This window comes from Encephalitozoon cuniculi, chromosome I (assembly GCF_000091225.2).
Source record: "Encephalitozoon cuniculi GB-M1 chromosome I, complete sequence".
NCBI classification, from domain to species: Eukaryota; Fungi; Microsporidia; family Unikaryonidae; genus Encephalitozoon; species Encephalitozoon cuniculi.
This window is the reverse complement of record NC_003242.2, coordinates 100,498-123,904: the sequence shown is the minus strand read 5'-3', so window position 1 is coordinate 123,904 and position 23,407 is coordinate 100,498. Positions and strand designations below refer to the sequence as shown.

The 23,407-nt window shown below is 48.3% G+C and overlaps 24 protein-coding genes across 24 annotated transcripts; 15 read left to right on the top strand and 9 right to left on the bottom strand.

Moving 5' to 3' along the window:
- Window positions 1-19: 19 nt before the first annotated feature.
- ECU01_1060 (uncharacterized protein) lies at window positions 20-2,038 on the top strand (the record flags this gene model as incomplete). The annotated part of the gene is made up of 1 exon (NM_001415172.1): window positions 20-2,038. The coding sequence occupies one exon, from the start codon at window positions 20-22 to the stop codon at window positions 2,036-2,038; it is 2,019 nt and encodes a 672-aa protein (NP_001402192.1).
- A 20-nt stretch (window positions 2,039-2,058) lies between these two features.
- Window positions 2,059-3,750, top strand: ECU01_1050 (uncharacterized protein; the record flags this gene model as incomplete). The annotated part of the gene is made up of 1 exon (NM_001415171.1): window positions 2,059-3,750. One exon carries the CDS (start codon window positions 2,059-2,061, stop codon window positions 3,748-3,750), a length of 1,692 nt encoding a protein of 563 aa, NP_001402191.1.
- Window positions 3,751-3,816: 66 nt separating this feature from the next.
- Window positions 3,817-4,302, bottom strand: ECU01_1040 (general negative regulator of transcription; the record flags this gene model as incomplete). The annotated part of the gene is made up of 1 exon (NM_001415170.1): window positions 3,817-4,302. One exon carries the CDS (start codon window positions 4,300-4,302, stop codon window positions 3,817-3,819), a length of 486 nt encoding a protein of 161 aa, NP_001402190.1.
- Window positions 4,303-4,356: 54 nt separating this feature from the next.
- Window positions 4,357-5,079, top strand: ECU01_1030 (microtubule-binding protein BIM1; the record flags this gene model as incomplete). Its single annotated transcript, NM_001415169.1, has 1 exon — window positions 4,357-5,079. The coding sequence occupies one exon, from the start codon at window positions 4,357-4,359 to the stop codon at window positions 5,077-5,079; it is 723 nt and encodes a 240-aa protein (NP_001402189.1).
- Window positions 5,080-5,183: 104 nt separating this feature from the next.
- On the top strand, window positions 5,184-5,990 carry ECU01_1020 (uncharacterized protein; the record flags this gene model as incomplete). Its single annotated transcript, NM_001415168.1, has 1 exon — window positions 5,184-5,990. One exon carries the CDS (start codon window positions 5,184-5,186, stop codon window positions 5,988-5,990), a length of 807 nt encoding a protein of 268 aa, NP_001402188.1.
- A 33-nt stretch (window positions 5,991-6,023) lies between these two features.
- Window positions 6,024-6,674, top strand: ECU01_1010 (ubiquitin conjugating enzyme E2; the record flags this gene model as incomplete). The annotated part of the gene is made up of 1 exon (NM_001415166.1): window positions 6,024-6,674. The coding sequence occupies one exon, from the start codon at window positions 6,024-6,026 to the stop codon at window positions 6,672-6,674; it is 651 nt and encodes a 216-aa protein (NP_001402187.1).
- A 58-nt stretch (window positions 6,675-6,732) lies between these two features.
- Window positions 6,733-7,323, bottom strand: ECU01_1000 (uncharacterized protein; the record flags this gene model as incomplete). Its single annotated transcript, NM_001415164.1, has 1 exon — window positions 6,733-7,323. The coding sequence occupies one exon, from the start codon at window positions 7,321-7,323 to the stop codon at window positions 6,733-6,735; it is 591 nt and encodes a 196-aa protein (NP_001402186.1).
- A 96-nt stretch (window positions 7,324-7,419) lies between these two features.
- ECU01_0990 (uncharacterized protein) lies at window positions 7,420-11,145 on the bottom strand (the record flags this gene model as incomplete). The annotated part of the gene is made up of 1 exon (NM_001415163.1): window positions 7,420-11,145. The coding sequence occupies one exon, from the start codon at window positions 11,143-11,145 to the stop codon at window positions 7,420-7,422; it is 3,726 nt and encodes a 1,241-aa protein (NP_001402185.1).
- A 79-nt stretch (window positions 11,146-11,224) lies between these two features.
- On the top strand, window positions 11,225-12,469 carry ECU01_0980 (WD domain-containing protein; the record flags this gene model as incomplete). The annotated part of the gene is made up of 1 exon (NM_001415668.1): window positions 11,225-12,469. The coding sequence occupies one exon, from the start codon at window positions 11,225-11,227 to the stop codon at window positions 12,467-12,469; it is 1,245 nt and encodes a 414-aa protein (NP_001402184.1).
- Window positions 12,470-12,493: 24 nt separating this feature from the next.
- Window positions 12,494-12,736, bottom strand: ECU01_0975 (uncharacterized protein; the record flags this gene model as incomplete). The annotated part of the gene is made up of 1 exon (NM_001415666.1): window positions 12,494-12,736. The coding sequence occupies one exon, from the start codon at window positions 12,734-12,736 to the stop codon at window positions 12,494-12,496; it is 243 nt and encodes an 80-aa protein (NP_001402462.1).
- A 46-nt stretch (window positions 12,737-12,782) lies between these two features.
- Window positions 12,783-13,688, bottom strand: ECU01_0970 (aldose reductase; the record flags this gene model as incomplete). The annotated part of the gene is made up of 1 exon (NM_001415665.1): window positions 12,783-13,688. The coding sequence occupies one exon, from the start codon at window positions 13,686-13,688 to the stop codon at window positions 12,783-12,785; it is 906 nt and encodes a 301-aa protein (NP_001402183.1).
- An 85-nt stretch (window positions 13,689-13,773) lies between these two features.
- Window positions 13,774-14,367, top strand: ECU01_0960 (Tat binding protein 1-interacting protein; the record flags this gene model as incomplete). Its single annotated transcript, NM_001415662.1, has 1 exon — window positions 13,774-14,367. The coding sequence occupies one exon, from the start codon at window positions 13,774-13,776 to the stop codon at window positions 14,365-14,367; it is 594 nt and encodes a 197-aa protein (NP_001402182.1).
- Window positions 14,368-14,439: 72 nt separating this feature from the next.
- ECU01_0955 (uncharacterized protein) lies at window positions 14,440-14,727 on the top strand (the record flags this gene model as incomplete). The annotated part of the gene is made up of 1 exon (NM_001415661.1): window positions 14,440-14,727. One exon carries the CDS (start codon window positions 14,440-14,442, stop codon window positions 14,725-14,727), a length of 288 nt encoding a protein of 95 aa, NP_001402181.1.
- Window positions 14,728-14,781: 54 nt separating this feature from the next.
- Window positions 14,782-15,270, bottom strand: ECU01_0950 (uncharacterized protein; the record flags this gene model as incomplete). The annotated part of the gene is made up of 1 exon (NM_001415660.1): window positions 14,782-15,270. One exon carries the CDS (start codon window positions 15,268-15,270, stop codon window positions 14,782-14,784), a length of 489 nt encoding a protein of 162 aa, NP_001402180.1.
- Window positions 15,271-15,344: 74 nt separating this feature from the next.
- Window positions 15,345-15,824, top strand: ECU01_0940 (ubiquitin conjugating enzyme E2; the record flags this gene model as incomplete). The annotated part of the gene is made up of 1 exon (NM_001415656.1): window positions 15,345-15,824. One exon carries the CDS (start codon window positions 15,345-15,347, stop codon window positions 15,822-15,824), a length of 480 nt encoding a protein of 159 aa, NP_001402179.1.
- Window positions 15,825-15,842: 18 nt separating this feature from the next.
- ECU01_0930i (thioredoxin-like protein) lies at window positions 15,843-16,229 on the bottom strand (the record flags this gene model as incomplete). Its single annotated transcript, NM_001415655.1, has 1 exon — window positions 15,843-16,229. The coding sequence occupies one exon, from the start codon at window positions 16,227-16,229 to the stop codon at window positions 15,843-15,845; it is 387 nt and encodes a 128-aa protein (NP_001402178.1).
- A 167-nt stretch (window positions 16,230-16,396) lies between these two features.
- On the top strand, window positions 16,397-16,801 carry ECU01_0920 (40S ribosomal protein S12; the record flags this gene model as incomplete). Its single annotated transcript, NM_001415652.1, has 1 exon — window positions 16,397-16,801. One exon carries the CDS (start codon window positions 16,397-16,399, stop codon window positions 16,799-16,801), a length of 405 nt encoding a protein of 134 aa, NP_001402177.1.
- A 150-nt stretch (window positions 16,802-16,951) lies between these two features.
- ECU01_0910 (uncharacterized protein) lies at window positions 16,952-17,437 on the top strand (the record flags this gene model as incomplete). Its single annotated transcript, NM_001415651.1, has 1 exon — window positions 16,952-17,437. One exon carries the CDS (start codon window positions 16,952-16,954, stop codon window positions 17,435-17,437), a length of 486 nt encoding a protein of 161 aa, NP_001402176.1.
- Window positions 17,438-17,607: 170 nt separating this feature from the next.
- Window positions 17,608-18,048, top strand: ECU01_0900 (uncharacterized protein; the record flags this gene model as incomplete). The annotated part of the gene is made up of 1 exon (NM_001415648.1): window positions 17,608-18,048. The coding sequence occupies one exon, from the start codon at window positions 17,608-17,610 to the stop codon at window positions 18,046-18,048; it is 441 nt and encodes a 146-aa protein (NP_001402175.1).
- Window positions 18,049-18,112: 64 nt separating this feature from the next.
- On the top strand, window positions 18,113-18,691 carry ECU01_0890 (uncharacterized protein; the record flags this gene model as incomplete). The annotated part of the gene is made up of 1 exon (NM_001415643.1): window positions 18,113-18,691. The coding sequence occupies one exon, from the start codon at window positions 18,113-18,115 to the stop codon at window positions 18,689-18,691; it is 579 nt and encodes a 192-aa protein (NP_001402174.1).
- A 114-nt stretch (window positions 18,692-18,805) lies between these two features.
- Window positions 18,806-19,141, top strand: ECU01_0880 (uncharacterized protein; the record flags this gene model as incomplete). The annotated part of the gene is made up of 1 exon (NM_001415642.1): window positions 18,806-19,141. The coding sequence occupies one exon, from the start codon at window positions 18,806-18,808 to the stop codon at window positions 19,139-19,141; it is 336 nt and encodes a 111-aa protein (NP_001402173.1).
- Window positions 19,142-19,181: 40 nt separating this feature from the next.
- Window positions 19,182-21,338, bottom strand: ECU01_0870 (uncharacterized protein; the record flags this gene model as incomplete). The annotated part of the gene is made up of 1 exon (NM_001415641.1): window positions 19,182-21,338. One exon carries the CDS (start codon window positions 21,336-21,338, stop codon window positions 19,182-19,184), a length of 2,157 nt encoding a protein of 718 aa, NP_001402172.1.
- A 150-nt stretch (window positions 21,339-21,488) lies between these two features.
- ECU01_0860 (uncharacterized protein) lies at window positions 21,489-22,286 on the bottom strand (the record flags this gene model as incomplete). Its single annotated transcript, NM_001415640.1, has 1 exon — window positions 21,489-22,286. The coding sequence occupies one exon, from the start codon at window positions 22,284-22,286 to the stop codon at window positions 21,489-21,491; it is 798 nt and encodes a 265-aa protein (NP_001402171.1).
- Window positions 22,287-22,370: 84 nt separating this feature from the next.
- On the top strand, window positions 22,371-23,393 carry ECU01_0850 (uncharacterized protein; the record flags this gene model as incomplete). The annotated part of the gene is made up of 1 exon (NM_001415638.1): window positions 22,371-23,393. One exon carries the CDS (start codon window positions 22,371-22,373, stop codon window positions 23,391-23,393), a length of 1,023 nt encoding a protein of 340 aa, NP_001402170.1.
- Between the last annotated feature and the right edge of the window lie 14 nt (window positions 23,394-23,407).

The window sequence follows — 23,407 nt, the reverse complement described above, 5'->3', positions numbered from 1 at the left end:
GCTGGAGGGCGACCCAGAGATGAACGAGGTTGTGATTCCCAAGAAGGCAACAAAGCACCAATTTCCGTATGAGGAGCTTGTCCTTAAGGAGGATGGAGAGAGCCATCCGATATGGGTGAACTACGACGGATTGATTATACTGGAGACATTCCGCGAATCCTCCCGGCAGGCCAGTGACTTTCTGATCGCAATTGCAGAGCCTATGAGCAGGCCTCTGCAGATACACGAGTTCCAGATCACTGCATACTCCCTGTATGCTGCTGTTAGCGTCGGGCTGACAACGAGCGACATTATAGAGACGCTGGATCGGTTTTCCAAGAACTTCCTTCCAAGATCTGTTCGGGTGTTTATTACCGAGTGCACACTGAGCTATGGAAAGGTGAAGCTTGTCATGAAGGAGAGTAGCTTTTTCCTGGAGACTGCCAACGAGTCTGTGTACAAGATGCTGTCTTCGGATGCGGTGATACGGTCTCACACAATCGGCAAGTCCAAGGAAGGAGGCGGCCTGTCCATTGAGGTTGAGGAGGTTGAGCTAGTGAAGAAAAGATGTATTGAGATTGACTATCCGCTGATTGAGGAATATGACTTCAGGAACGACAAGGTGCTTCGGAGCCTTCAGATAGATCTTAAGCCCACGACGATCATTCGGTCCTATCAGGAGATATGCCTCAACAAGATGTTTGGGAACGGGAGGGCCCGATCTGGAATAATTGTACTACCCTGTGGCTCTGGGAAGACCATTGTTGGGATTACAGCCATAAGCACAATCAAGAAGAACTGCCTGGTTCTATGCACGTCTGCCGTGTCTGTGGAACAATGGAAGCAGCAGACGCTGCAGTTTACCAACATGGCGCCCGATGGCGTGGGGAGGTTTACCTCTGATCACAAGGAGTGGCCCAAAGACGATAGCGGCATAGTTATCACGACCTACACGATGCTTGCATACACAGGAAAGAGATCGCACGAGGCACAGAAGATTATGGATCTGATACGAAGGACTGAGTGGGGGCTCCTTGTTCTCGACGAGGTCCATGTTGTTCCTGCAATGATGTTCCGGCGAGTCCTATCGCTGGTGTCACATCACTGCAAGCTTGGGCTCACGGCAACTCTTGTCAGAGAAGACGACAAAATCGAAGACCTGAACTTCCTGATTGGGCCCAAGCTCTACGAGGCCGACTGGCAAGACCTTAGCGCTAAGGGGCACATAGCCAGAGTGTCGTGCATCGAGGTGTGGTGCGGGATGACTGGAGACTTCTACAGGGAGTATCTTTCGCAGCCAACGAGAAGGAGAAGGCTTCTATCGATAATGAACCCGACGAAGTTCCAGGTGTGTGAGTACCTGATAAACAAGCATGAGAGCAGAGGGGACAAGATCATTGTGTTTTCTGACAGTGTGTATGCGCTGAAGGCATATGCCCTAAAGCTCGGGAAGCCATTTATTTACGGGCCCACCGGACAAACGGAGAGGATGAGGATCCTGAAGCAATTCCAGACGAATCCTGTGATCAACACGATATTTCTGAGTAAGGTTGGAGACACGTCGATTGATCTCCCCGAGGCAACATGCCTGATCCAGATAAGCAGCCACTTTGGAAGTCGGCGGCAGGAAGCACAGAGGCTTGGAAGGATTCTGAGGGCGAAGAGGAGGAACGACCCTGACTTCAAGGTCTACTTCTACTCTCTAGTGAGCAAGGATACTGACGAGATGTTCTACTCCAGCAAAAGACAGCAGTTTCTGATAGATCAGGGGTACACGTTCACAATACTGACCGACATACCTGAGGTGCATGAGAATGAGCACTGTGTATATAAGACAAAGGGGCAGCAGAGAGAGCTGCTGGCAGGTGTGCTCCTTGCGTCTGAAAAGGAGCTGGAGAGTGAAGAGAGTGAGGACTCTGAGGGAATTGTTTACAGCACGACAAAGCTGAAGAGCCTTAGCGGTGGTGATGAGATGGCATATATAGAAAGAAAGGCGCCACAAGGCCGCACTTTGGCCAAAGGCAGCAAAAAGAGTAGGAAATGGAACCCAAGGCCTTAGTTTTGAATCCGAGATCCCTTATGGACTTTACGGGCAACGAAGAGGAGAGGTTTAGAAAGATGTTGAAGTCTGGCAAGAAGGAGGAGCTGTTGATGGAGCTTTCCAAGGAGATTGAGAAGAAAGAAAAGGAGATGATGGAGAACATTTCTCAGGACTACATGGGCATTATCAACAGGTGCAGTGGGCTGGAAAGGGTCAAGCAAAGGCTAGCAGGGATTTTAAGCATAAACAGCGAGCTGGTCTCATCTGTTTCGGATTCTGTCATACAATACACTGATGTTCTTCGGGAAATTGAAGAGAATTCCTTAGTAGAGTCCCGGCTCAGCCTTGTTGTCTCCGAGCTGAAGGAGATTTTGAGCTTCACCGGCATTGCGTCCGAGTATGAGGATGCCGACAAGGAGGTGAGGGAGGATCCGCTGTACTACTACGACATGACAAGCAGAGTGCTAAGCATGGAAAAGAAGCTCTGCACGCTTGAGAAGTATACGTTCTTTGTTAATGCGAATCAGATATGCATCAGGTCGAGAAGAACACTTGTGGATCTTATGATGAAGGACATTGATCTGTGGATCTCGGGAGCCTGCAACAATGTCCGCCAGGTTGGGATTGAGGTGAGCGCCATGCTCATAGAGGGCAGGAAGAAGTCCCATGTATTCGACCCTCTCGACTCTCTGCACCACTATCTCATATCCAAAGGCTTCCTGTGTATTCTTCACGAGTCAAAAAGACTGGCTGTTGACCTGGCTGTTGTGGAAAGGGTCAACGAGAAGAGGAAAGAGTTTGCCGAGAGGACTCTCAGTGGAGACGAGCCTGTCCTGGTTTCTGATGTAGCGGGGTTTATTCTGTGGAGCCATTATCTTACTACGCTTGACATGCGCTTCAAGATGTATGACAGACTTGTGTTTGGCTTTCTGTCCAGAAGCAAGATGTTGCTCAAGAGCAGCAACTTCTCGAGAATAAGAGAGGCACTGGTTTCTCTCCGGAGGCTCACTGTTCATCTCAATGTCGACTATGAGGATGTGGACAGGGTGATAAGCTCTGTAGCAATCAACTACTTCGAGAGCCAAGGGCCCAAGAATGCAGATCTCAGCAGCTGCGACATGGAGCAGCTGAAGTCCTCGATGATAGCCTTTATTGACGAGTGTGACAGCTTTGTCTCTAACATATCCCAGTTTTCGAACGAGCTTGATGAGCTTCTTGCAAAGAAAATAGACCAGCATCTATGCAGCCTTGTCGAGAGGAATAAGGGCGACATGGACCTATTCATCAAAGCCCAGTCTGTTGTTGGGGATGTTTTGGGTCATGCCATCGAAAGAAACAACTTCTATAGGGGCCTCGAGTTCAGATGCTCGGCTGAGGTGGATAGAGGGAACAGGAAGTTCGAGGGAGAGGTGGTAGAACAGAAGAAGAAGGAGATAGATGAGCTTTTCAGGATGGTTACCAAAAACGATGACTTTGGCGTTGATCTTCTCAAACTGTTTTCCAGGGTCAGAAAACTGAGATTCCCCGAGAGCATAAATGCAGAGATAAAAAGGACTCTAGTATCCCACATCAAAGATAGATTTACAGGCGCCATGAGCGGCAAGGATCAGGCTCCACAGGAAAAGAAGGTTGTAAGGGGGCATCTCTGCAGCTTCTATGGATATCTCCGGAACAATGAGCCGTCTCTCCAGGACCTGCTCGGTCCGACTGTAGAGCACGAGAAATCATGATGTCGCCTAACACAAATAAACGGAGTTGTGGATTTATTCGTCAGAGCATATGGATGTTTCTCTACTTCACTTCTCTAGCGACCGAACGAACTTCTCATCAAAGACGACCTCTAGCGACACCTTCGACCAGCTGAATGGGTCGAACATAACAATGGATCTCTTGACATGGTCGGCGGTTGCTGGGGAGTTGAATGTGACAAAGCACTTGTACATTTTACAGAAGACATATTTTTTCTTGAGAATGTTGTCGTACGCCTTGATCTGCAGCCTGTCGTTTGGAAACGAATAGAAGATATAGAAGAGCGTTTCTTCATGCAGGTTATCCATCTTCATGTCCTCTATGTTGACCTTGAAGATTCCCTCGTTCGGCGCCCTTGGATAGCAGTTTGGAAGCATCCTGGAAAGAAGGGACGGCGGATAGTATGTGGATGGATCCTGGTACTTCTTTTCTCTGACTATGGAGAGGATTTCGCTCAGCTTGTCCTTGTTGATGTCGTGGATTGTCTGCTGCTCCTGCTGGATCTGCTCCAGCCTCTTTTGGATGTTTGCCATTGGGTCAGGAATCTGGGGCACATATCAATTGGCAGAAACAAAGCCCTACTAGGGATGACACAGAAGAGCCGTAGAGAGCTTATTGAGTGGATAAGATCGTTAGGGATTGGGATTTCCGCAATAGAGGAGCTTGGAAAGGGGGTGGCAATCTGCAAGATTCTGTCTATTATCCACAAAGACTTCCCTCAGAACTTCGTCAAGAACCCTGCTGGAGAACACGACTATCTGAGGAACATGAAGATATGCCAGGAATTCTTTGGATCGAGAAACATAAAGCTTTACTTCCCTGTGGACAGGCTGGTCAAGTGCAAAATGCAAGACAATCTGGAGGTTGCACAGTGGCTGGCAAGGTACTACTCTAAAAACGCTAGCGAGAGGCCATGCGGAGAGAGCCTCAAGCGCGAAGGCCCGAGAGCCTCGATCTTACCTGGCACTTCCCTTCAATGTCCTGAATGCAAGAATACTAGGGAGATTATGGATGCAAAAGACAATAGAATTAAGGAGCTCGAAGGTATGGTTGCAAGTATGGAGGATAGAATCATGCAGATGGAGGCAGATAAAAGCAGGGCAGTAGACAAGGTGCCGGCGGTTAAGAGCAGTGCCGGGGGATTTGATGACGATGAAGTCAAATCCTTGCTTATGGCCTTTGAAAAGGAAAGAGATTTTTACTTTAGGAAGTTGTTCACCATCGAGAAGTACTTTCTGGAGAGAGAGGGGCTTGATGAGGGCCTTAGAAGCGATGTGTTTGGGATTCTCTATGAAGAAAATGGCGAATGATATGTGGAGAAATAGATCCTTTGGACTCTGCACTCCCATGCATTTTATTAAAGCCTTGGAGCGATATCTTTATGTTTTCCTCAGGGTGGGATAAACAAATATCCATGGAAAGCCCGAGATACCTAAGGAGACAGGCTGTACTGTATGCTGTGCCTCTCTTCTTGATGGCAAGCCATTTTCCCGGGCCGCATCTATTTGCTCTATCCATTCCCTCCTCTCTAGCTGCATTTATCGTTCCAGGTACCAAGAGAAGAATGTGTGTGTCAAACTCGCTGTTTATTCTCTCTCTGCTGTTTCCAAGCCTGTACTTCGTGTGCTATGGATTCACAATCGCAGCAGTGTATGTATCTGTAAGTAACCTTTGTATGGACAGATTCCACGGAGAAGTCCTGAGAATAGCAGGGATGATGGAGTCTATGGGAATGTTGCTATCGTTGTACTCGCTGAACAGCCGTGCTGTGTCGCTGTGCCTTGCTGCCCTCAACTTCGCCGGCATATACCACTTGACACCTCCTCCAATAGAAAGCACGGACTACGGACAGGCATACAAGAGGGTGGCCTGGCTTCTCCTGGGTACTTCGTTCACAGACAGAGCCAACGAATACAGGGCGGTTGTAGGATGCAGGGGAATGGCAGCCCCAGGATTCAGGATTGACTTTCTGACTCCATTGCTTATGGGGGGTCTGCCGTGCTTTGCCAAGGCTGTTATATGCTGTTCATCGCTGGTCCTCGTTTGGAAGTCGCACTGGATGTGCTTTGCGGCATACTCCCTGTCCCTTCCTCCTGTGGAGTGGGCGTGTGTATGTCTTTCGCTTTTCTGTGACTTTACTCCTGGACATCCCTTTTATAGACTGGTCAGTGCCCAGGTTTTATACTTCGCGATCAACCGGGGCGAGGTCTGGAGCGGTTGACTGGATATAAAAACAAATGCATGACCCCTACAAATGTTCAAACCTAGTGCCCACAGACGTCTACCTAGGGAGGATGACATAATACAGGAAGACGACGAGGATGGCCCGTTATGGCCTAGTGCCCTCAGACGCCTATCTAATGAGGAGGAGAGGCTGAAAATCGCCGATGGCGACGAAAGGAAGCTCTTCAGTGCATATCCCCGAGGATCAATGGAAAACAGGGACTACAAAGTTTGGGACATCTATTTTACCCTTGGAGGCGACTCCTTATATGCAGGGAGGATTCTGAAGGCAGTCATGAAATTTCCGAGTTCCTATCCTCTTCGGCCACCCACTCTCAAGTTTGTTTCAAAGATGTTCCACCCAAACATCTACGAGGACGGAAAGATGTGTATATCCATTCTCGAGGAGGACAAGCAGCAGGACTCATCAGTATTCGGAGACCCCAAAGATAAGTGGACCCCTGTCCAGAATATCAGAACGATTGTCATGTCGATTGTGGTGATTCTTAACTCTCCAAACATATCGTCTCCGGCAAACGTAGACGCCTCTGTGATGTACAGAGACAATCCTGAGGAGTATATCAAAGAGGTCATTAGGATTGCCAGGGAGGAAGATGAGAAGCTTAGAAGAACAGATCCGCAGGCCAGGGAAGTAGCGTTGCAAATGAAAGCCGAGAATTAGGAAGCCGCTTCAATAAAGTGTTTTCTCATCTCTGCAGAACCTGTCTTTTCCCAGAAATTTAATCAACTTCCTGGACATCATGTTTTGTACAGTAGTGGATGTTACTGATGCCTGAAATGGCCTCCACAAGCTGGATCAGATGGAATCCCGTCTTGACAACAGTAATGCTTGCAAGAACATACAGAAGTGGGCCTCTACTGCTAGAATGATACATATACATAAAGAACATCTCGCTCAGCAAGCATATCGGGCCAAGAACTCGCTTGTCATAGTAAATCCTCAAGAACCTGTTATCTGTTCTTTTGTGGTGTCTCCCAACTAACGCTGCCATGTGAAAGTATGTGAAGTGGGAGATGAGATCAAACACCATGTATATTGTCAGAAGCTGTAGGCACTCAGATCTCCTCTGGACAATGCGAAGCAGGATCACAACCCTGGAGGTCAGGTCGGTTATCATGTCGAGACACGAGCCCAGTAGCGAGCATTGGTTGAGCATCCTTGCAAAGTGCCCATCAAAGAAGTCAAGGGAAGATGACAGGCCATATAGGACAACAAATGTGGAGCCAGACACAAAGGTGGACAGGATCAAGAGGCAAATCCTGAGGTATCCAAGAGAATTGGGGATATTGAATATTACGCTGGGTTTCATTTCACGGAAGAGGGGTAAGGGCTTTTTGTTTTAAAGGTCCTTCCAAAGGCAGGTTGTGTGTAATGGCTAAGGAAGTCGGCATTCGAGGCATATTTACTAGTGGCTGCCCAATGCTGGGGGCTGCATCTTCTTGTTTTCGCGAAGGCCCTTCTGAACCCGTCCTGCCATGAAACCCGTGGCCTTGAGGAATCGCTTCTCGAGAAACGCCAACGAGTGGAGAAAACTACTAAACTCCTGGGCCTCAATCACTATTCTATTAACACATTCATAAGCCTTGGCACCATTGACAAGGATGGAGATCTTTGCGTCTTGTTGGATCACAGGGAGGTCCTTCCTCCTGTACTTTCTATACCGCCTTATTGTTTCCTTGAGGCTCAATATGTATGATGTTGGCGGAATGCAGATGCTCATGAAGAACACATTCGGCCTCGCGTCAATAGATCCAAGCTCAAACCTGCAAAGCTCCTTGTCGTTCGACTTTGAGGTAAACACAATCTCGGCAGGCATCCCCGGCGATGGGATCAAGAAGTCAAATGGAAGGGGGAACCCTAAATACATTCCAGCCTTGTTCACAGTGAAGACATATGGATTATGGCTAGGAAAGATGCTTACCAAAGCAAACCCAAGGGGTATATTGAACCTTACCTTTGGAATCCATATCATTCCGTAGCCAGGGACCTTTCCTTCGATTCCAAACCTGCCGACAAGGCTCCAACTTCTGTACTCTGCCGTATCAACAAACGGGTCGTGGTATGGCCTTTTGAGCTCCGTCCTTTCGCTACCATCGGGACAAAGCCTCTTTACCGACTGGTAGTTGTATCTGATTGTCTCTGAAAATAGGAATCTGGAGAACATGAGATCAAGAACCCTGTAGAATGGGCCTCTCATGCTCTCACTTTTTCTTTCCTCTTCCCCAACAGTCTTCCAAGGATTTCTTCGGTCGGACTCCACGTAGAGTGCCAGGGTATCCCTGTCCACGTCTATCTCAAACTTCATTCCAGGCGCTATGACCCTGTAGAAGGACTCCAGAAGTAGCCCGGGAATTCTTGAGAACAGAAAGTGGCTTAGATGGCTGCTGGTGATCTTCAGCGACCAGGTGCCCTCGTCAGAAGCAAATCCATCCTCTAGGCTCCCGACTCTGAAGTTGCTTGTGCTGTTGATCTCAGCAACCAACACTTTATTTTCCTTTCTCCCGCTGTTCTTTTCAAAAATCTCTCTCCTTATGTCTCCCATCGTTCTTCTGTAAAGACCGTGCTCGATGGTCATGAATTCATGCATCCTATCATCAACAACAAGGCAAACGTTCATCGGGACATTGCAGGAGGGAAGCTCCGAAAACCTGTACAGCACCCCGAAAGACTTGTACTTGTGCTCTCCAAGCTCGCGTTGAATACAAGGCAGAGTCTCTATGGAGGCAAACCTCCTGTCGTGGGGGTTTTCATTGGATGCCTCAAAAATCACAAGTCTGATCTTTGGGATATCAAACTCAATGCTTGCAGAGTCAAACATCTCCATGGGAATGGACACCTCCGTAGTCCCCTCATACACATATACAGGACTTAGCTTGTCATTTCTCAACCTTCGGAGCCTGGACTTGAGCACCATGTCCTTACTACCCACCTCCTTTTCGACACCTCCCTTACTCCTTTCCCTGATGGCCCTGGAAGCCATACTCTTGATCATCCCAGCCAAATAGTCCTCTTCGTCACAAACTACATCCAAATCACACATTCCCAATGCCACAAGATCATAAAGATGGGAAAAGGATACCGAAAAGTCTACTCCACCTATGAAGTCGATCCACGACTCCTTACCTTTCCACGCATAGCAGATCTCTGCATGCTCGACGTTCACGGTCACAGGTGTAACAGGCCCAAAGCCCAGGCCTCTTGCATCTGCTACAATATCAAACTTCATGTCACCTGGCATCCTGACAATATTTTGGATAATAACCCCAGGGCTGCAGGATGCCTTGTTTTCGGAGACAGACACAGAGAAGAAGTGCTTTCTAATTTCGTTGGGCCTGCTCTTGTCGTACTTGAGGCAGAGCTTTTCGATGCTGGGACCTTTCTCCTGCTCATCTTCCACGGAATCGTCTCCACAATATCCAATCCTGTCTAGTATGCTGTCTAGCGTGTCGTTGATCCTTGTGCACACCAGGAACTCTCCAAAGAGCCTCTTGATCAATGGCTCGGCATTGTTTTGGCACCTTATGTCAGTGTCCAGCACAGTGATGTCTGCGTCTATCCCCAGCTTGGAGAGAGAGAAGCCGAAGCCAAGGAGCTTCAGTTGGAAGAAGTTGTAGGAGATCTCCTCTATCGGGGCAAATGTGGCCAACGTATCAATACGAAGCGACTTTCCACTGCTGGAAAGGGCGTGCAGGATACTGATTATGCTTGTATTCTTCTGCGAAGACATAATGTCGTACCTTACATCCTTGAAAAGAATGTATAGCTCTCCAGAGAGCTTCCATACCAGCTCGATATTATTCACAAGAACCCCAAGGCTGCTTGGGGACCCGAAAATAACCCTTAGGTCCTTCTTCTTATGCAGCTTGAAGGCTTCAAGAAACTTTGAGGGATCAAACTCTGAAAACCTGCATGAGAGTATAAAGTGCTCGTCTCCGTTGTCTATGGAAACCTTGATTTCCCCGATGCGATGCCCGTTGAGATACATGTTCCCGCTGAATGCATTGCAGCGCATGGCAAGAGAGCTGTGGTACTCAATGCATGGGAAGATATCCTTGTTGATGCAGATGCTGAAGCTAGGATCGCCCATTCCCGGATCATTCTTCAGGATTATCAACGGCTTCTTCGAGGGGATGTTCTTGGTTCCATATCCCTTAAACGCTATATCATAGCCCTCTTGATTCCTTACATTGAATCCAATCCCAAACCCAAGCTTGATGCGCTCTTCAGGCGTTCCTTCGGCATTGTTTTTGAAGTAAAAGTCTTCCACTCGGACCCCGACCTCCTCTCCCCTGAGGACCCGGACAAAGTCCCTTCTGAGCTCGTCTCCCCATTCTTCCGAAATTACAATCCTTACAATCAAGGGCGTCAGGAAGATCGACCCATCCACCTCAACAGGCCCAACCACTATGGTCCTGGGACCCCGGCCCCCTGCAAAGTTGATTACAACTCCCTGGCTTCGAATCACAACAAACTTCGGGATGTTGAACTTCCTGTTATCGATCTCTCCCTCCAGAAGGAGCTTGCCATCCCTCGACTCGGCATAGATCTGCTTGAATACAACCTCCTTTCCGGGACTCGAGACAGAGCTTCCCAGAGAAAAGGACTGCGAGCTGCAGAATGGAAACCTTATGAAGCACAGGCGCGGATACATCTTTGCATCCATCTTAATTCCAAAGTGGACTGAAAACCGCGACTCAATCATATTTCTCCTGTTGAAGTTCTCGATGTATATGTCTCCGTTAAACAGGATGTTCTTGTTCTTCGTGATGTTTGCTGTAGGAATCCTCAGCGATAGAAGAGGGAGCTCCGTGCCGTCAGACAGTATGCTGAACAGATTGGCAGTCACATTCATGAACTTCACATGGATGGGCGACTCGGAGTTCTCGAGGGAAATCCCCACCTCTATCTTCTTCCATGTCTCCGTGTCGTACACCACCTTGTTGAGGCACAGCTTGTTGAGATCCAAGGTGTACAGCCAATAGAAAGTCTTGACAACTCTGTACATTGCAATCATCGAAAAAAAGTATAACGAATATAAGATAAGTTTTCTCTTCTTGCGCCTCAAGGGGTTGTCTTCCTGGCCCGATGGGCTCTTCAGTGATGGAAATTCCTCCAGCTTGCCTACCAGCATTCTCTGGGGTGACTATTTGGGCGCATTACAACGCTTAAATGACAACACTTGCCGGCAAGCCCATAGAAGTTCAAGGGCGATGATTGAAATGTCGAGAGACGAGATAAACCAGCTAGTTTCGAAGTATCTTGAGGATGAGGGGTACATATACACCCTGTTTACATTTAGAAACGAGGCCACGCGCAGTGACAAGCCGCTCTCGCACAGCCTGATATCTCTTGTGGGCAAGGGGCTGCAGTATCTGTATGGAAGAAAGCATCTCCGGGGGAGCGAGGTGGTTCCCTGCGAGGCGAAGTTCTCCTTGTCCGAGGAACACGTGTGTGACTTCGGAGGGAAAGAGCCCGGGAGTGGTGGGGCGGAGCATGGGTCGAGGGAGAAGAAGGCCATGGATGTTGGGGTTGAAGAGGTTTGCTTGGATGGGGTGGGGAACGGGCTACTTTCCTGCTGGAATGGGGAGCGCCTTGGGGTTTACACGGCATCTGGGGAGATTCTTGGGTTTGGGTCTGGAAATCTTCTGTGGAAGAAGGACATTCGGGGGCTTACAGCGCTGTCTTGGAGTGGCGACGACTTGGTTGTTGGAAACGAGGGCGGAGAGGTGATAACTATCAACATTCCGAGCGGAAGGACAAGGAGCTATGCATGCCATAGCAAGGGTGTTACAAGAATAAGACAGCGCGGAAGAGGGATCCTCTCCTCCGGGAAGGACGGGCGCATAGTCATGATGAACAATGGAATTGTGGAAGTGAATGTTTCCGAGTGCGAGATAGAGGATGTTGTGTGGATGGGGGAAAGCGAGGTTGGGTGCAGCCTAAGCGACTTTTCTGTTCTGTTTGTTGATGCTGATGGGCCCAAGATATCGAAGATCGGCAACCATCATGGCAAGGTCAGCGGCATGGAGTACAATGGGCTAGTACTGTCAACATCGTCGTATGATGGCACTCTTGGGCTGTGGAACACAGCTTCTATGAGCGGAAATAGGATGGATGCACATGAAGGCGGGGTTAATGGGCACAGGTGGATGAATGACAGGATCATCACATGCGGATCCGACGGATTTGTTAAGGTCTGGGATGTGAAAAGCCCAGTGCCGACGCATAAGCTGAAGCACGGAGATAATGTTATGGCTGTTGACTGCTCCTCATGTCTGGTTGCAAGCGGATCTCTGGGTGGCAGAGTAATGCTGAGCGATACCAGATGCAGGGAGGTTTACAGGTGCAATGTAGATGGATGTGTTTCCAGCCTTTTATTTTCCGAAAATGGATCTTATCTGTGTATCTGCGTATCCGACGGCCCACCAAGACTGATAAATCTTAGGTATTTTTGAGATCGGTGTTCATGTGTTACCTCGCTATCTTCCGGTACCGACCTCGGCGAAGAGGACAACCCTTATGATGTGCCAGCATATCTCGTACCCGCAAGAACATAGATACTTCGCTCTGCCCTTTATCACACGCGACCCCCCTACTCTGAAGTAATCCACTGAGTGCATTCTTTCTCTATGCACACTCTTCTTGTCAATGTGGGCAATGTCGCTTCCCACCATCAGATACATAGTTTCTCTCTGAATGTCCTTGAGGCTTGCCCAATCCATCAAGGACGAGGATTGTGAAACGATAAGAAGGCTGGACCCAAGCTTTTTATTTGAATTTCTCCGGCCCAAATCCTGGGGGATCAACGTATCTGTGCCCGGTGTTGAGGGCATCGATAGCCGAAATGTCTTCCCTACTCAACTCCTTCAGGTCGATGTTTTCTCTCAGATGCTCCTTGGATCTGCTTTTCGGAATCACACAGATGCCCTGCGCAGTAATGTAGCTGAGTATTATCTGGGACGGGGCGCATCCATACTTTTTGGCTATGGCTTTGATGGTCTTGTCATCTCTGACCTTTGCGGACGAACCAGGTGCCGATCCGAGGGACGAGTAGCTTATAACCTGGATCCCCTTGGATTTCATGAACTCCACAAGTTCCTTTTGATTCAGATATGGGTGGAGCTCGATTTGGATGGCAGCCGGGCAAATTCGGCAAGTCCCGAGTATTTTCTCTGTGTTAGCCTTGCCGAAGTTGGATATTCCGATCGACTTTGCAAGTCCAAGATCGACAAGCGCCTCCATCTTCTTCCATACTCCAACGGCGTCAAACTTCCCGACGTTGTACTTCTTGCCGCAGGATTCCACGGTGCCGTCAGGTGCAGGGTCAAACGTCACTGGCCAGTGGATAAGATACAGGTCCACATAGTCCATCTGGAGATCGTTCAGTGACCGCCTCAGGCCATCCTCCGGGCAGCCATGAAAGGTGTTCCAAAGCTTTGATGTTATGAATAAATCCTTCCTCTGTACCACACCTTCATCAAACAGCTTCTTCAGGATGTTTCCTATCATCTTCTCATTTCCGTATATGAATGCAGTGTCAATGTGTCTGTATCCTAAGCTAAGTGCATTCCTTATTGCGCCTTCAAGGACAGCCTCATCTTCCATCCCCCATGTCCCGAGGCCAACAGTAGGGATCTCCTTTCCATTGTTGAGCTTCTGCGTCTTACAGATCATCGGGACTCACAAATCCTGAGTATTTATACCCAGGAATTCCAAATATGTCATGAAACAATGACATCACCGATGCCCCTACGCCCATATGAAGGAAAACTACGAGGACGATGAGGAGGCGGTGTTTCAAATGATGTACAGATGCAACAGACCCACATCCAAATCAGAGGTGGTTGCATACTTCAAGGGGGAGATCGGAGGGACGGCGATACAGGAGATCCTGGATTGCCTAGAAGAGAGTGGAAGGTTGATAACCAAGACCTACGGGAAGTCGAAGATATATCTTGTCAATCAGGACTTGTTTCGGAATGAAGAGGACACCAAGCTAGACATGGAGATCCAAAGGTATGAGGAGAAGAAGAGGGCCCTTGCAGACGAGGCCAGCTCTGTTGATGCAGAGATCAGGGTGCTTGATAAGATGCTATCGATCGAGCAGCTGCAAGAAAGCATCAATTCGCTGGACGAGGTTGTTAGGAACAACTCCAAGAGGATCGAGAGCTTCAAGAGCGGAAGGAGAGAGATAACCAAGAAGGACATGAGTAATGCAAAGAAAGGCTACGAGAGGGCACACTCCATGTGCAAGAAGATCAGAAGGATATTCAATGAAATTATCGAAAAGCTTTCTGAGGGTCTGGACATGAAAAAGTCTGAGCTGTACGAGGAGATGGGGATTGAGGCCTGAAGAGACTCCCTACAAGGGGTTTTTCCTTAATTATTAAGCTGGCGATATTTCCGAAACAATTAGGCAGCCCTAATGAGAGACAATAAGCCAATAATCCTAACAAGAAAAAAGCCTGAAGAACAGAGTAAGGCAAGAGACGGGGTTCCTGAGGACACGGGCCTGAGAATAGTCAGCAAGAGGGTAGGAGATGCCATAGCGAATGCAAGGGCCCAGAAGGGCATGTCAAGAAAGGACTTGGCCCAGAAGATGAAGAAAAATGTATCCATAATCGACAGCTGGGAAAGAGGGGAGGCAGTGTATAACGAGAAGATTGCGAAGGAGTTTGAGAGCATCCTCGAGGTCAAAACTGATTGGAAATAATAAAGCATCCTTGTCTTTATTTGCAAAATGTTCAGGAGATGAGGGCACTAGTGTTCAGAACGACTGGCCTCTGAGATTCTGAATTAGTGCATTGTCTCTGTCCCGCTCCGTGCTGTAGTATTTTTCGACGAAGTATGCCGTATTGTCCTTGTTCTCTATGCAGAGGGAGTATACTAAGGACGAGGTTGCCTTGTAGTGGTCCACGGTGAAGTCCAGGAGCTCGAAGATTCCAAGGGCCTTAAATGCATTCTGGATGCCTTCCATGTGTCTGCATGCGTCCGACAGCATGAGGGCGCTGGAGTTGTATATATGCTTGTCTTTCAGCAGGCTGATTAGCCGTGGAAATTTCTCCTGGACCCTCGGATTCAGAACAGCTGCAGCATTCGACAAGATGACGGAAAGATCGCCCACACGCTGGTTGCGCACTGCAGGATCGGTAGACATCTCGATTTCGTTCAGGGCATCCTCCGTGGCCAAAGGGTATGGATTCAGAATCATGTCGATATTTTCCTCATCTTCCTTTGTCAGCCTCTCTCTTACCATTGGGGCTACAGAGAAGCACCGTTTCTAGGAGTTGCCATCCTGATGCCTCTTTTAGTCTTGGATTCCATCCCTCCATGTCGAACTTGGAAAGACTTCTGGCAGAACAAGAAAACTTGGTCAAGAGCAGAAAGTACAAATTCTACGCGATCCCGCTGCCTGAAAGGCCAAAGAAAAACATTACAAGATGGGAGTGCGGGATTCCCGGGCCTCAGGACGATGTATACGAGGGGTCCTACTACACGCTGTATGTAGACTTTCCGGACGACTATCCATTCAGCCCTCCACAAGTCATGTTCAAGTATCCTGTATACCATCCAAATGTTTATCCCACAAACCAGGTGTGCCTCGACATCATCGGAGATAGGTGGAAGCCCAGCCTGAACATTATGAATGTCCTTTGTGGGATCCAGCAACTTCTTGGAAGCCCCAACACGCGCAGCCCTGCAAACACCGATGCCAGTGGATGCCTTAGAAGGGACCCGGCAGGGTATCTGGAGAGTGTAAGAGAAAACATCAAGAGATACCACAGCAAGCCAGAATGGAGAGGGCTATGAGGATTTATTGGGAATGCTCTACTCAAACAGATGCTTGTGCCTCTTGATAAGCTCATCGAACTTCTTGATGTTTGAGCCGGACATCCTGTATGGGCCGGCCTGGCCTGCAGAGTCCTCGCTGCTCTGCATCTCGTTCATATCCTCGTCCACAAGAACAATTGTCGGGAATGCAGTGATGTAAAACTTGTCCCAGAGCTCAACGTAGGAGGCTGTCCTTGTTCTACAGAGATCAAAGATGTTGACCTGAAGGTCTGTCTCATACTGGGCGAGCTTCTCCTTCAGGTCTTCGCACGGGGCGCATCTCTCTGAAGAGAACTTCAGGAGAACAGGCCTTCCAGCCTCCTTCACCTTCGCCTTGATTTCATCCATGCTCATGCCATTGCAGCTGCGTACTATAATTGGCATTGGGGCTTTCTTTGTTTTCCAATAAAATTTATTGATATGACGGATGACTGCCGGAAAACAAAAGCGTCTTTCCTTGGAGGAAGGGCAGATCGCAGTGGGCACTGGGTGCCGACCTGCAGACATCCCGCCCCACGAGGACGTTATTGGCAGAAAAAATTTACCCTCCAATGAGCGAAATGCAGGAGCCAATGATGGAGCCCGAAATGACTCTCCAAGAAGCACTCTCCAAGGTGTGCAAGGTGTCCAGAACATACTGCAAGCTGAGCAGGGGAGCCAAGGAGACAACAAAGAAGATGCTTGCAGATAAAATGAGCTTTGTGATGGTTGCCGAGAATGCAGAGCCAAGAATTTCCAAGCTTGTCATGGCGCTGGCAAAAAAGAAGAACATTCCTGTCATTTCGATTGGAAGCTGCTTGGAGCTTGGAAGGATTGTCGGTGTGGAGAATGTCAGCTCCAGCGGGAAGGTGAGGAGCAAGGGGTGCTGTGTTGCCGGGGTCCAAGACTACTGTGAGCAAACCTCAGAGGCAGGGTTTGTTCAGGCAGCCTTGTTAAAGGGAATTTCCTCCCAATAAAACATCTTAATCTAACTTCCTTTCCATTGAGTGGAGGGCCTTCTTCCATGATGCCTGCCGATCCCATTGGAGAATTATAAGGGTCTGAAAGGGGCGGCATAAGGAGATAGTGCAGGTGATATACAGAATCCTTGGTAGCATGCCACAGAGATGGATTCCCCTGGTAGAAGGTCTGGATCTGCCATGTCGCTGAGGAAGCTAGGGCTGGTTGTGGCAATATTCTTTTTCATGATGGGAACAACGGTCGTGGTTCTCTACAAATACCTGAATGCCAAGAGCTCTGGAGGTACAGAACAAAAGCCCGAAGGCGCCTTCGGAATTCCACTGCGAAAAGAATCGAGTAGGCTGAGACCCAATGGAGGCGAGCGAATGAGCATTCTTTCCATGGATGCGGAGCATGTACGGAGACTGTTTGATGTGCTTTTCGAAGATATTAACAATGCAAAAGAAGCATATGAAGACATCATGAATCTTCTGGAAGAGTACAAGGTCAAGCGCGGGATAAGCAAGAAAACAAAGTCGTTTATTGACATGCTGCTGAGCTTTTTGAAGTCGGCTCCTGGAACCGAGTCGGAAGACATCAAGATCCTTAAGTCATTGGCTAATATAGTCGCCAAACACTATTTGAAGAAATAAATTTTTCCGCAAGCTCTCTGACCTTTGATCATACCGCACCTGCTGCGGCGAACAGAAAGAGTCTGTGAGCTGTTATTAGGAACACTGGGCGGTGTATGGAGGGCCTCCTTTTTCTTATAAGGCAAATGTACGGAGGAACATTTAAATTGTTGCAAAGCGACCAGAGAAGCATGAACGTTCTAGGAATAAGAATTTCCGCAAGGCTTGCTGTCTGCCTGGCCGGGGGAATGTTAGAAATTGCAGTGGCTGAGAAGCCTAAGGAATCGGCTGCAGTCGGCAGCAAGTATGAGATATCCAAAGAGCCAAAGATAATCAACTACTATCTTAGTGATGACGATGCCAGGGCACTTATAAACTGGTGCTTCGGAGTAGCTGACAATCTCGCCGAAAGTTACGACGAGATCAATGTTGCTGTGGGCATTATCAAGGGCAGCAGAGACAAGCTGTCAGAGCCTGTCAGGATTGTTGGAGACGTCTTTACCAAGTTCTTTGGCGATGTGACAGAAGTGGATCTGAAATTCTTCCGGGATCTGTTCAAGCTTGTTCTTGTCAAGCTAATCAACACGCCGGACATCATTTCGGAGGTAAGCAGCAGTGTGAGCCAGAAATAATAAACGAATATACAATGCCATCTCATCTTAGCAGCTAGGCAGTAAAATCTTTTTGGAGGGACCCATGGAGAGAATGGGCATTGAAGAAGCCAAGGGCAGCGACCAAGAAAGCACCTGCAGTGAGAGGGAACAAGAATGTGCAGCCCATGCACATGGTGACAGCCACGAGGCCAGGGGTGAGGTGCTGAATGACATATTCAAGCCGGTAGAGCTGAAGGACCTCAGGAGCGACAGAACCATCTTTCAGGACCTTGGAGGAGAGAAGAAGCAGCCAAGAGAGTCCGAGTTTCTCCGGAAGCCCGTGGTGAAGAGCTCAGGCCCTGCAAAGAACGAGATCCCGGGGGTTGTGCTTAAGGCAGGTGCCAACCTGCACAAGTTTGTAGGGGAGTGGGAAAGTATAGGGACAGGTGTTGTCTATGTGACTAAAAACAAGGAGAAGAGATGCTTCTTCATTAGGGACGGGGTGATGCTGAGTGCATTTGACTTCCTTGTCACCTACGATGTAAGGCCCACAAAGAAAAGGCTGGGAGTGTGCATTGTCGTTAGGGAGATGGCAGAGAACAAGTGTGTTGAGCAGCTATACTGTGTTGTTTTTAGGAGCGAGAGCGATGCAGACGAGTTTGTAAGGGCGATCAAGACTTGAGGAATCTGGGCCCTAGATCCATGAAATTAAACAAGATTGTGACAGTAATACCTCAACTCCAGGCTCATTGCATGGACTTTCTGCATCTTGAAGATGGAACAACACCCCATAATAATGGACAGCATAGCCGAGTTGAGCGACTACCAAAAGAACATATGTTTGGAGTTCATTCTGATCAAATATCTTGAGGCGAATAAGACCAAGGACAACGACAAGATTGATGTGTGGCTGGTTGGGGACGAGAGCGGCACAATCGAGTTTGGAGTGTGGAACTGCTCTCTAAATCCCGGGGACGTAATCCATCTTTCTGGAGGATACACGTCATTGTTCCAGGGGAAGAAGCGGCTCTTCGTGTCCAAGGCTGGATGGGTCAGCAGGGTGAGGACCTTCAGAAAGACATTCAAAGCAAGCGAGTGCCACCGGGAAATGCTCGAGGATCTCCTGCGATAGCGCCCATAAGGTAGAGAAGAGGCTGGGAAGAGCAGTTTATTTATTCCAGGAGCCTTCCAAGCAGCATTCTGAAGTTCTCTGGATCCTTGACCCTGTATGCTGCAGACGTGCTTTGGTCGCCCACCTTAATAGTATATCCCTTGCACACATCGAACATATCCTCGTCTGCAACATCGTCTCCGGCACACAGGACAAACCCTTCCTCGATCTTCTCCATAGCACAGGACTTTTTGCTGCTCCTGACCTCAATAACATGGTTTCCCTTCTTCACATAATCTTTGCAGACCCGCATTAGAAGCTCAAAAAGAGCCCTTGCCTGCTTCACTCCTATCAAGGGAGACACATTTCTGAAGTGGAATGCATATCCTGTTTTCTTCCTCTCCAGCTCGGAGCCTGGTGTTCTTGCAAGGAAGAACTGGCCTATTCTCCATGCAAGATCCTTCTGCGGAAACGTACCCCCCTCTTTCCATTTCCCATCGATCCTGTGGCATGCACCGTGCTCTGCAAAAACCTCAATCTCCTTTGGAAAGAACTTGTCGCAATCTTCAACGCTTCTTCCTGTAGATATTACAACCCTGCAGATCTTGCCCAAGCGTATGAGCAGGTCCTTTATCTCCTGTGTCGGTGCTGCCATCGGAGGGCGCGCAACAATATTGGTCAGTGTTCCATCGTAGTCCATAACCAATGTCCTCGCTTTGCTCTTCTTGAAGTCATTGACTATTCTTGCAGCATTTGCATCCTCCTTATTATTCAGGATGATCTCTACTGCCTCTTCTTTTTCTCTGTTCTTTTTCCTTATTCCCGGCTTCTTCTTTGCATCGACCTTCTTGTGGCCTGTCTGGTCCATGGATAGGGACGATCTTATCCTAGGCTCCTTAGGCTCAAGGTCAACATCATACTCCATTCCGCTAATGCTCAGGAGACTCGTCATAAACCTCTTCTTCCACTCCATCTTTCCAATCACCTCGCTGGAGCCTTCCTTGGAGCCTTCTCCTCTCTGCATAAGATTCTCGTTTATCTCATCTGCTATGTCGAAGAAGTCGTACGGATTGTTCCGGACAACTGGAATTCCGAAAAGAGAGCAAACATCTGCAACCTCCGGGCAGTGACACAGATCGCATCGCTTCAGCATAGAGATAAACTCAGGATCACTTGCAGGTGTAAATTCCCTTGATAGAACCTTGTAGTTTATCTCAAGATATTCTCGGAGCCTCATAACCTCGGCTTGCTTGTCAGAATCTCCATTCAAGACCCGGGTTCTCAGAAACAAAACCGTGATCTCCTTGCCGTATCTGGACAGATAGGCTTCGACACCAAGAAGGTGCGTCTGAGAGTCGGATGGAAGAAGGATAACCTTTCCTTTTCCAAGACCCTCGAATTCATGCACCTCAGACGACATCTTAAGAAGAACATCCTTGTCGATTCCTTTCTTTCCTACGCAGGTCAATGGCTCCCTTATGTCTTTGTACCCCGGATCGCCCATACAGAATCCTGTCTTCTGGGAAACCAACAGGTCAAAGGACTCCTTTGACGAGCTTTCATTAAACTCGATGTACCTACAGCAGAGAATCGATGAGAAGATCTGTTCCCAAAACGGAATGCACTTGAGCAGGGACGAGAACGGGACAGAAGCAGACATCCCAACAGGAATGCTGTTGCCCAGCATCCCTGGAAGAAGAAACAGCGAATGGTCCATCACCCACACAACATCGCCCTCCTCGTAGATCTCCATGATCTTCTCGTGCCATCTCGTGTTGTACTCCTTGTACCTCGCAAACATGTTGGCATGGTCGAAGTTGCTTTGCACAAACTCATAAGTATTTTTCCCGAGAATCTCTTCAATCATCTTTGAGTATTTCACCCTCTTTTGGAATATGGGATAGCATCTATAGGCCTTCATCGACTCTTCAATCCTCCTGCAATCTTCGTCACTGAACTCCTCAGGAGAATAAAATCCGGGAGCCCCCACAAAGAACATCTCATCGTCGTCCAACATGTCAGGCACCATGAAGTGAGGCTTTGCAAAGAGATGCAGACTCTCCTTGCTCCTGTCTCCAAACTCAATCTGGATCTTACTTGCCTTGTCAGGATGGGGGATCTTCTTCAGAGGAGTGGAAATCCAGTTTTTTATTGCCTCGGAGGGCTCCATTCTTGATGCGCATATAGGCAGCTCTTCCGCAGCAACTATGATCTTCATCTTCAGAAAACCTATGGATACTTTTATATATGAAATCCTATACCTTCTGGACAAATCAGACTCTGCACGTCAAACACTCTGATAGATGCATATTGTCACACCTTTCCATTTGAAAGGACATCTGGCGGAATGATTCTGGAGAGTAACAAATCAAGACTTATTTGTTGCATTCATGACAGCAAAGGCCTCCTCATTCTTCTTGGGCCTCACAGCTCCTTGGCCTTGGAAATACTCCACGGCCAATTCAAACTCACATATAAACTTCTTTGTAGATCTCCTTGCCTTGGAAATTGACGAGAAGTCCAGCGTCCTCAGCATCGCCTCCATGCCATCCACGTCCCCAATGCTTGTCTCTACCACACTACACACATCATCTCCACGTGACTGGCCATACACCAATGATCCACTGGCAAAGTCTGCCCTGCACAACAGTGCCGCAAACATCTCCTCTAGGCCTCCCTCAAAATGCCTTCTGAGCTTTTCCTTGGGATCATCTTCAAAATACACCACCTCGTCGATATGCTTAAATGGATAAGAGATGTTCTCATAGTGGTTCGACCATACATGCACATCGTCGTAAAGGCTCTCAAACACTTCAATCCAATACTCCAGCAGCTCTCCGGGCCCCCTGATCCTCTTTTCTCTATTCCTGGAACTACCGCCAAAGATGTACTCACTCCTTGGAACACTGAAGCAGCAGCAGAATCCAGGCGCCAGTGTCTTTAGGACCGATAGGATGAATCCTCTAGCATGCCCTCTCCCATAACCTGTTGTGTCGACATTTCTTATATACACACGATTTCTTATTTTCTGGAGTGTCATCCCGGCCAGCAGTGTCTCCCGATTGAAGAGAAGACAAAGATATCTTCCATTGGATACAAACGCCTGGATGCCCAGCTCCGATCTCCCACAGAGACTCTCCATATGTCTTCTTATTTCAAGATCCATGGGCAGGGCATGGAGACCTTCCATGTAAATCGCCATCTCTAGACTCTCAGGCATGGTATACCAGCAGCCCGGGAATATCCCTGAATGGGATGGGTAGAAACAACCAACTCAAAAATAGACGCAGAAGATGGAGAGTACATCTCGCAACTATTCGGTAGAAATGCAGACACACTGGTAGGAATGAAGAGCAGTGACCTTGGCAGAGTTAAGTATCCGTTTAATGCTCTTTTTGAGTACCAAAAGGCCCTTGTGGCGGAGAAGAGCTATAGCTCGGCTGAGGTGCTGGTAAAAAATGCAGTAAGGATGCTGGGAAGGGAGAAGTGGGCCAGCACGGTTGTCAAGAGAGCCGTGTATGGGTTGCTTGAGCTGAAGAGTCAGGACAACTTAGGCAAGATAAGTAAGCTTCTGACGGACATGCATAAGAAGTTAGTGGAGGAAGAAAGCCCGGCCGCTGCCTACGTCGGAAATGCCTTGCTCCAGATACATCTTGACATGGGAAGGTTCAAGTCTGCAGAGGACTTCCTCAGAGCTTCCAAGGAGCCGGATACCAGGTGCCGAGACTACCATGTGTTCCACTACTACAGAGGCATTATCAAAATGCATGAGGAGGACTTCAGGGAGGCATATCTGTCATTGAAGAAAGTATTCATGTACAAGAGATGGAGGAAGATAGTAGCACCTGTTTATTTCATTTCGTCCCTGTTTGTCAACAAGTTCCCCAAAGATGTGTATCTAGAGAGGTTTGGCTGTAGTTACCTGTCGGGGCTGGTTTCCATAGTACGAGGAGGGCTGTATGAGGACATAGACGATGCAATAAGCAGGACGTCAGAGAAAATTGCAGACTACAACCTCTGCAGGACTATGGCTGCCCACTATCCACTTGTATGCTTCAACAATTTGGTGGGTAGGATTTACAGGCTGCATGGGTGCGACAGCAGACTCGACATCCAGAGAATTGTAGAGGCATTGCCTGCTATCGACTTCAAGGAAATCATCTGCCTTCTGAGCACCTCGATTGGGCTGGGGAGACTCAAAGGATACATATCGATCAGCAGAAGAGCAGTGGTATTCAGCAGAGCAGACCCCTTTCCGGTGCTTGTCAAGTAGATGGCCATGTCAAA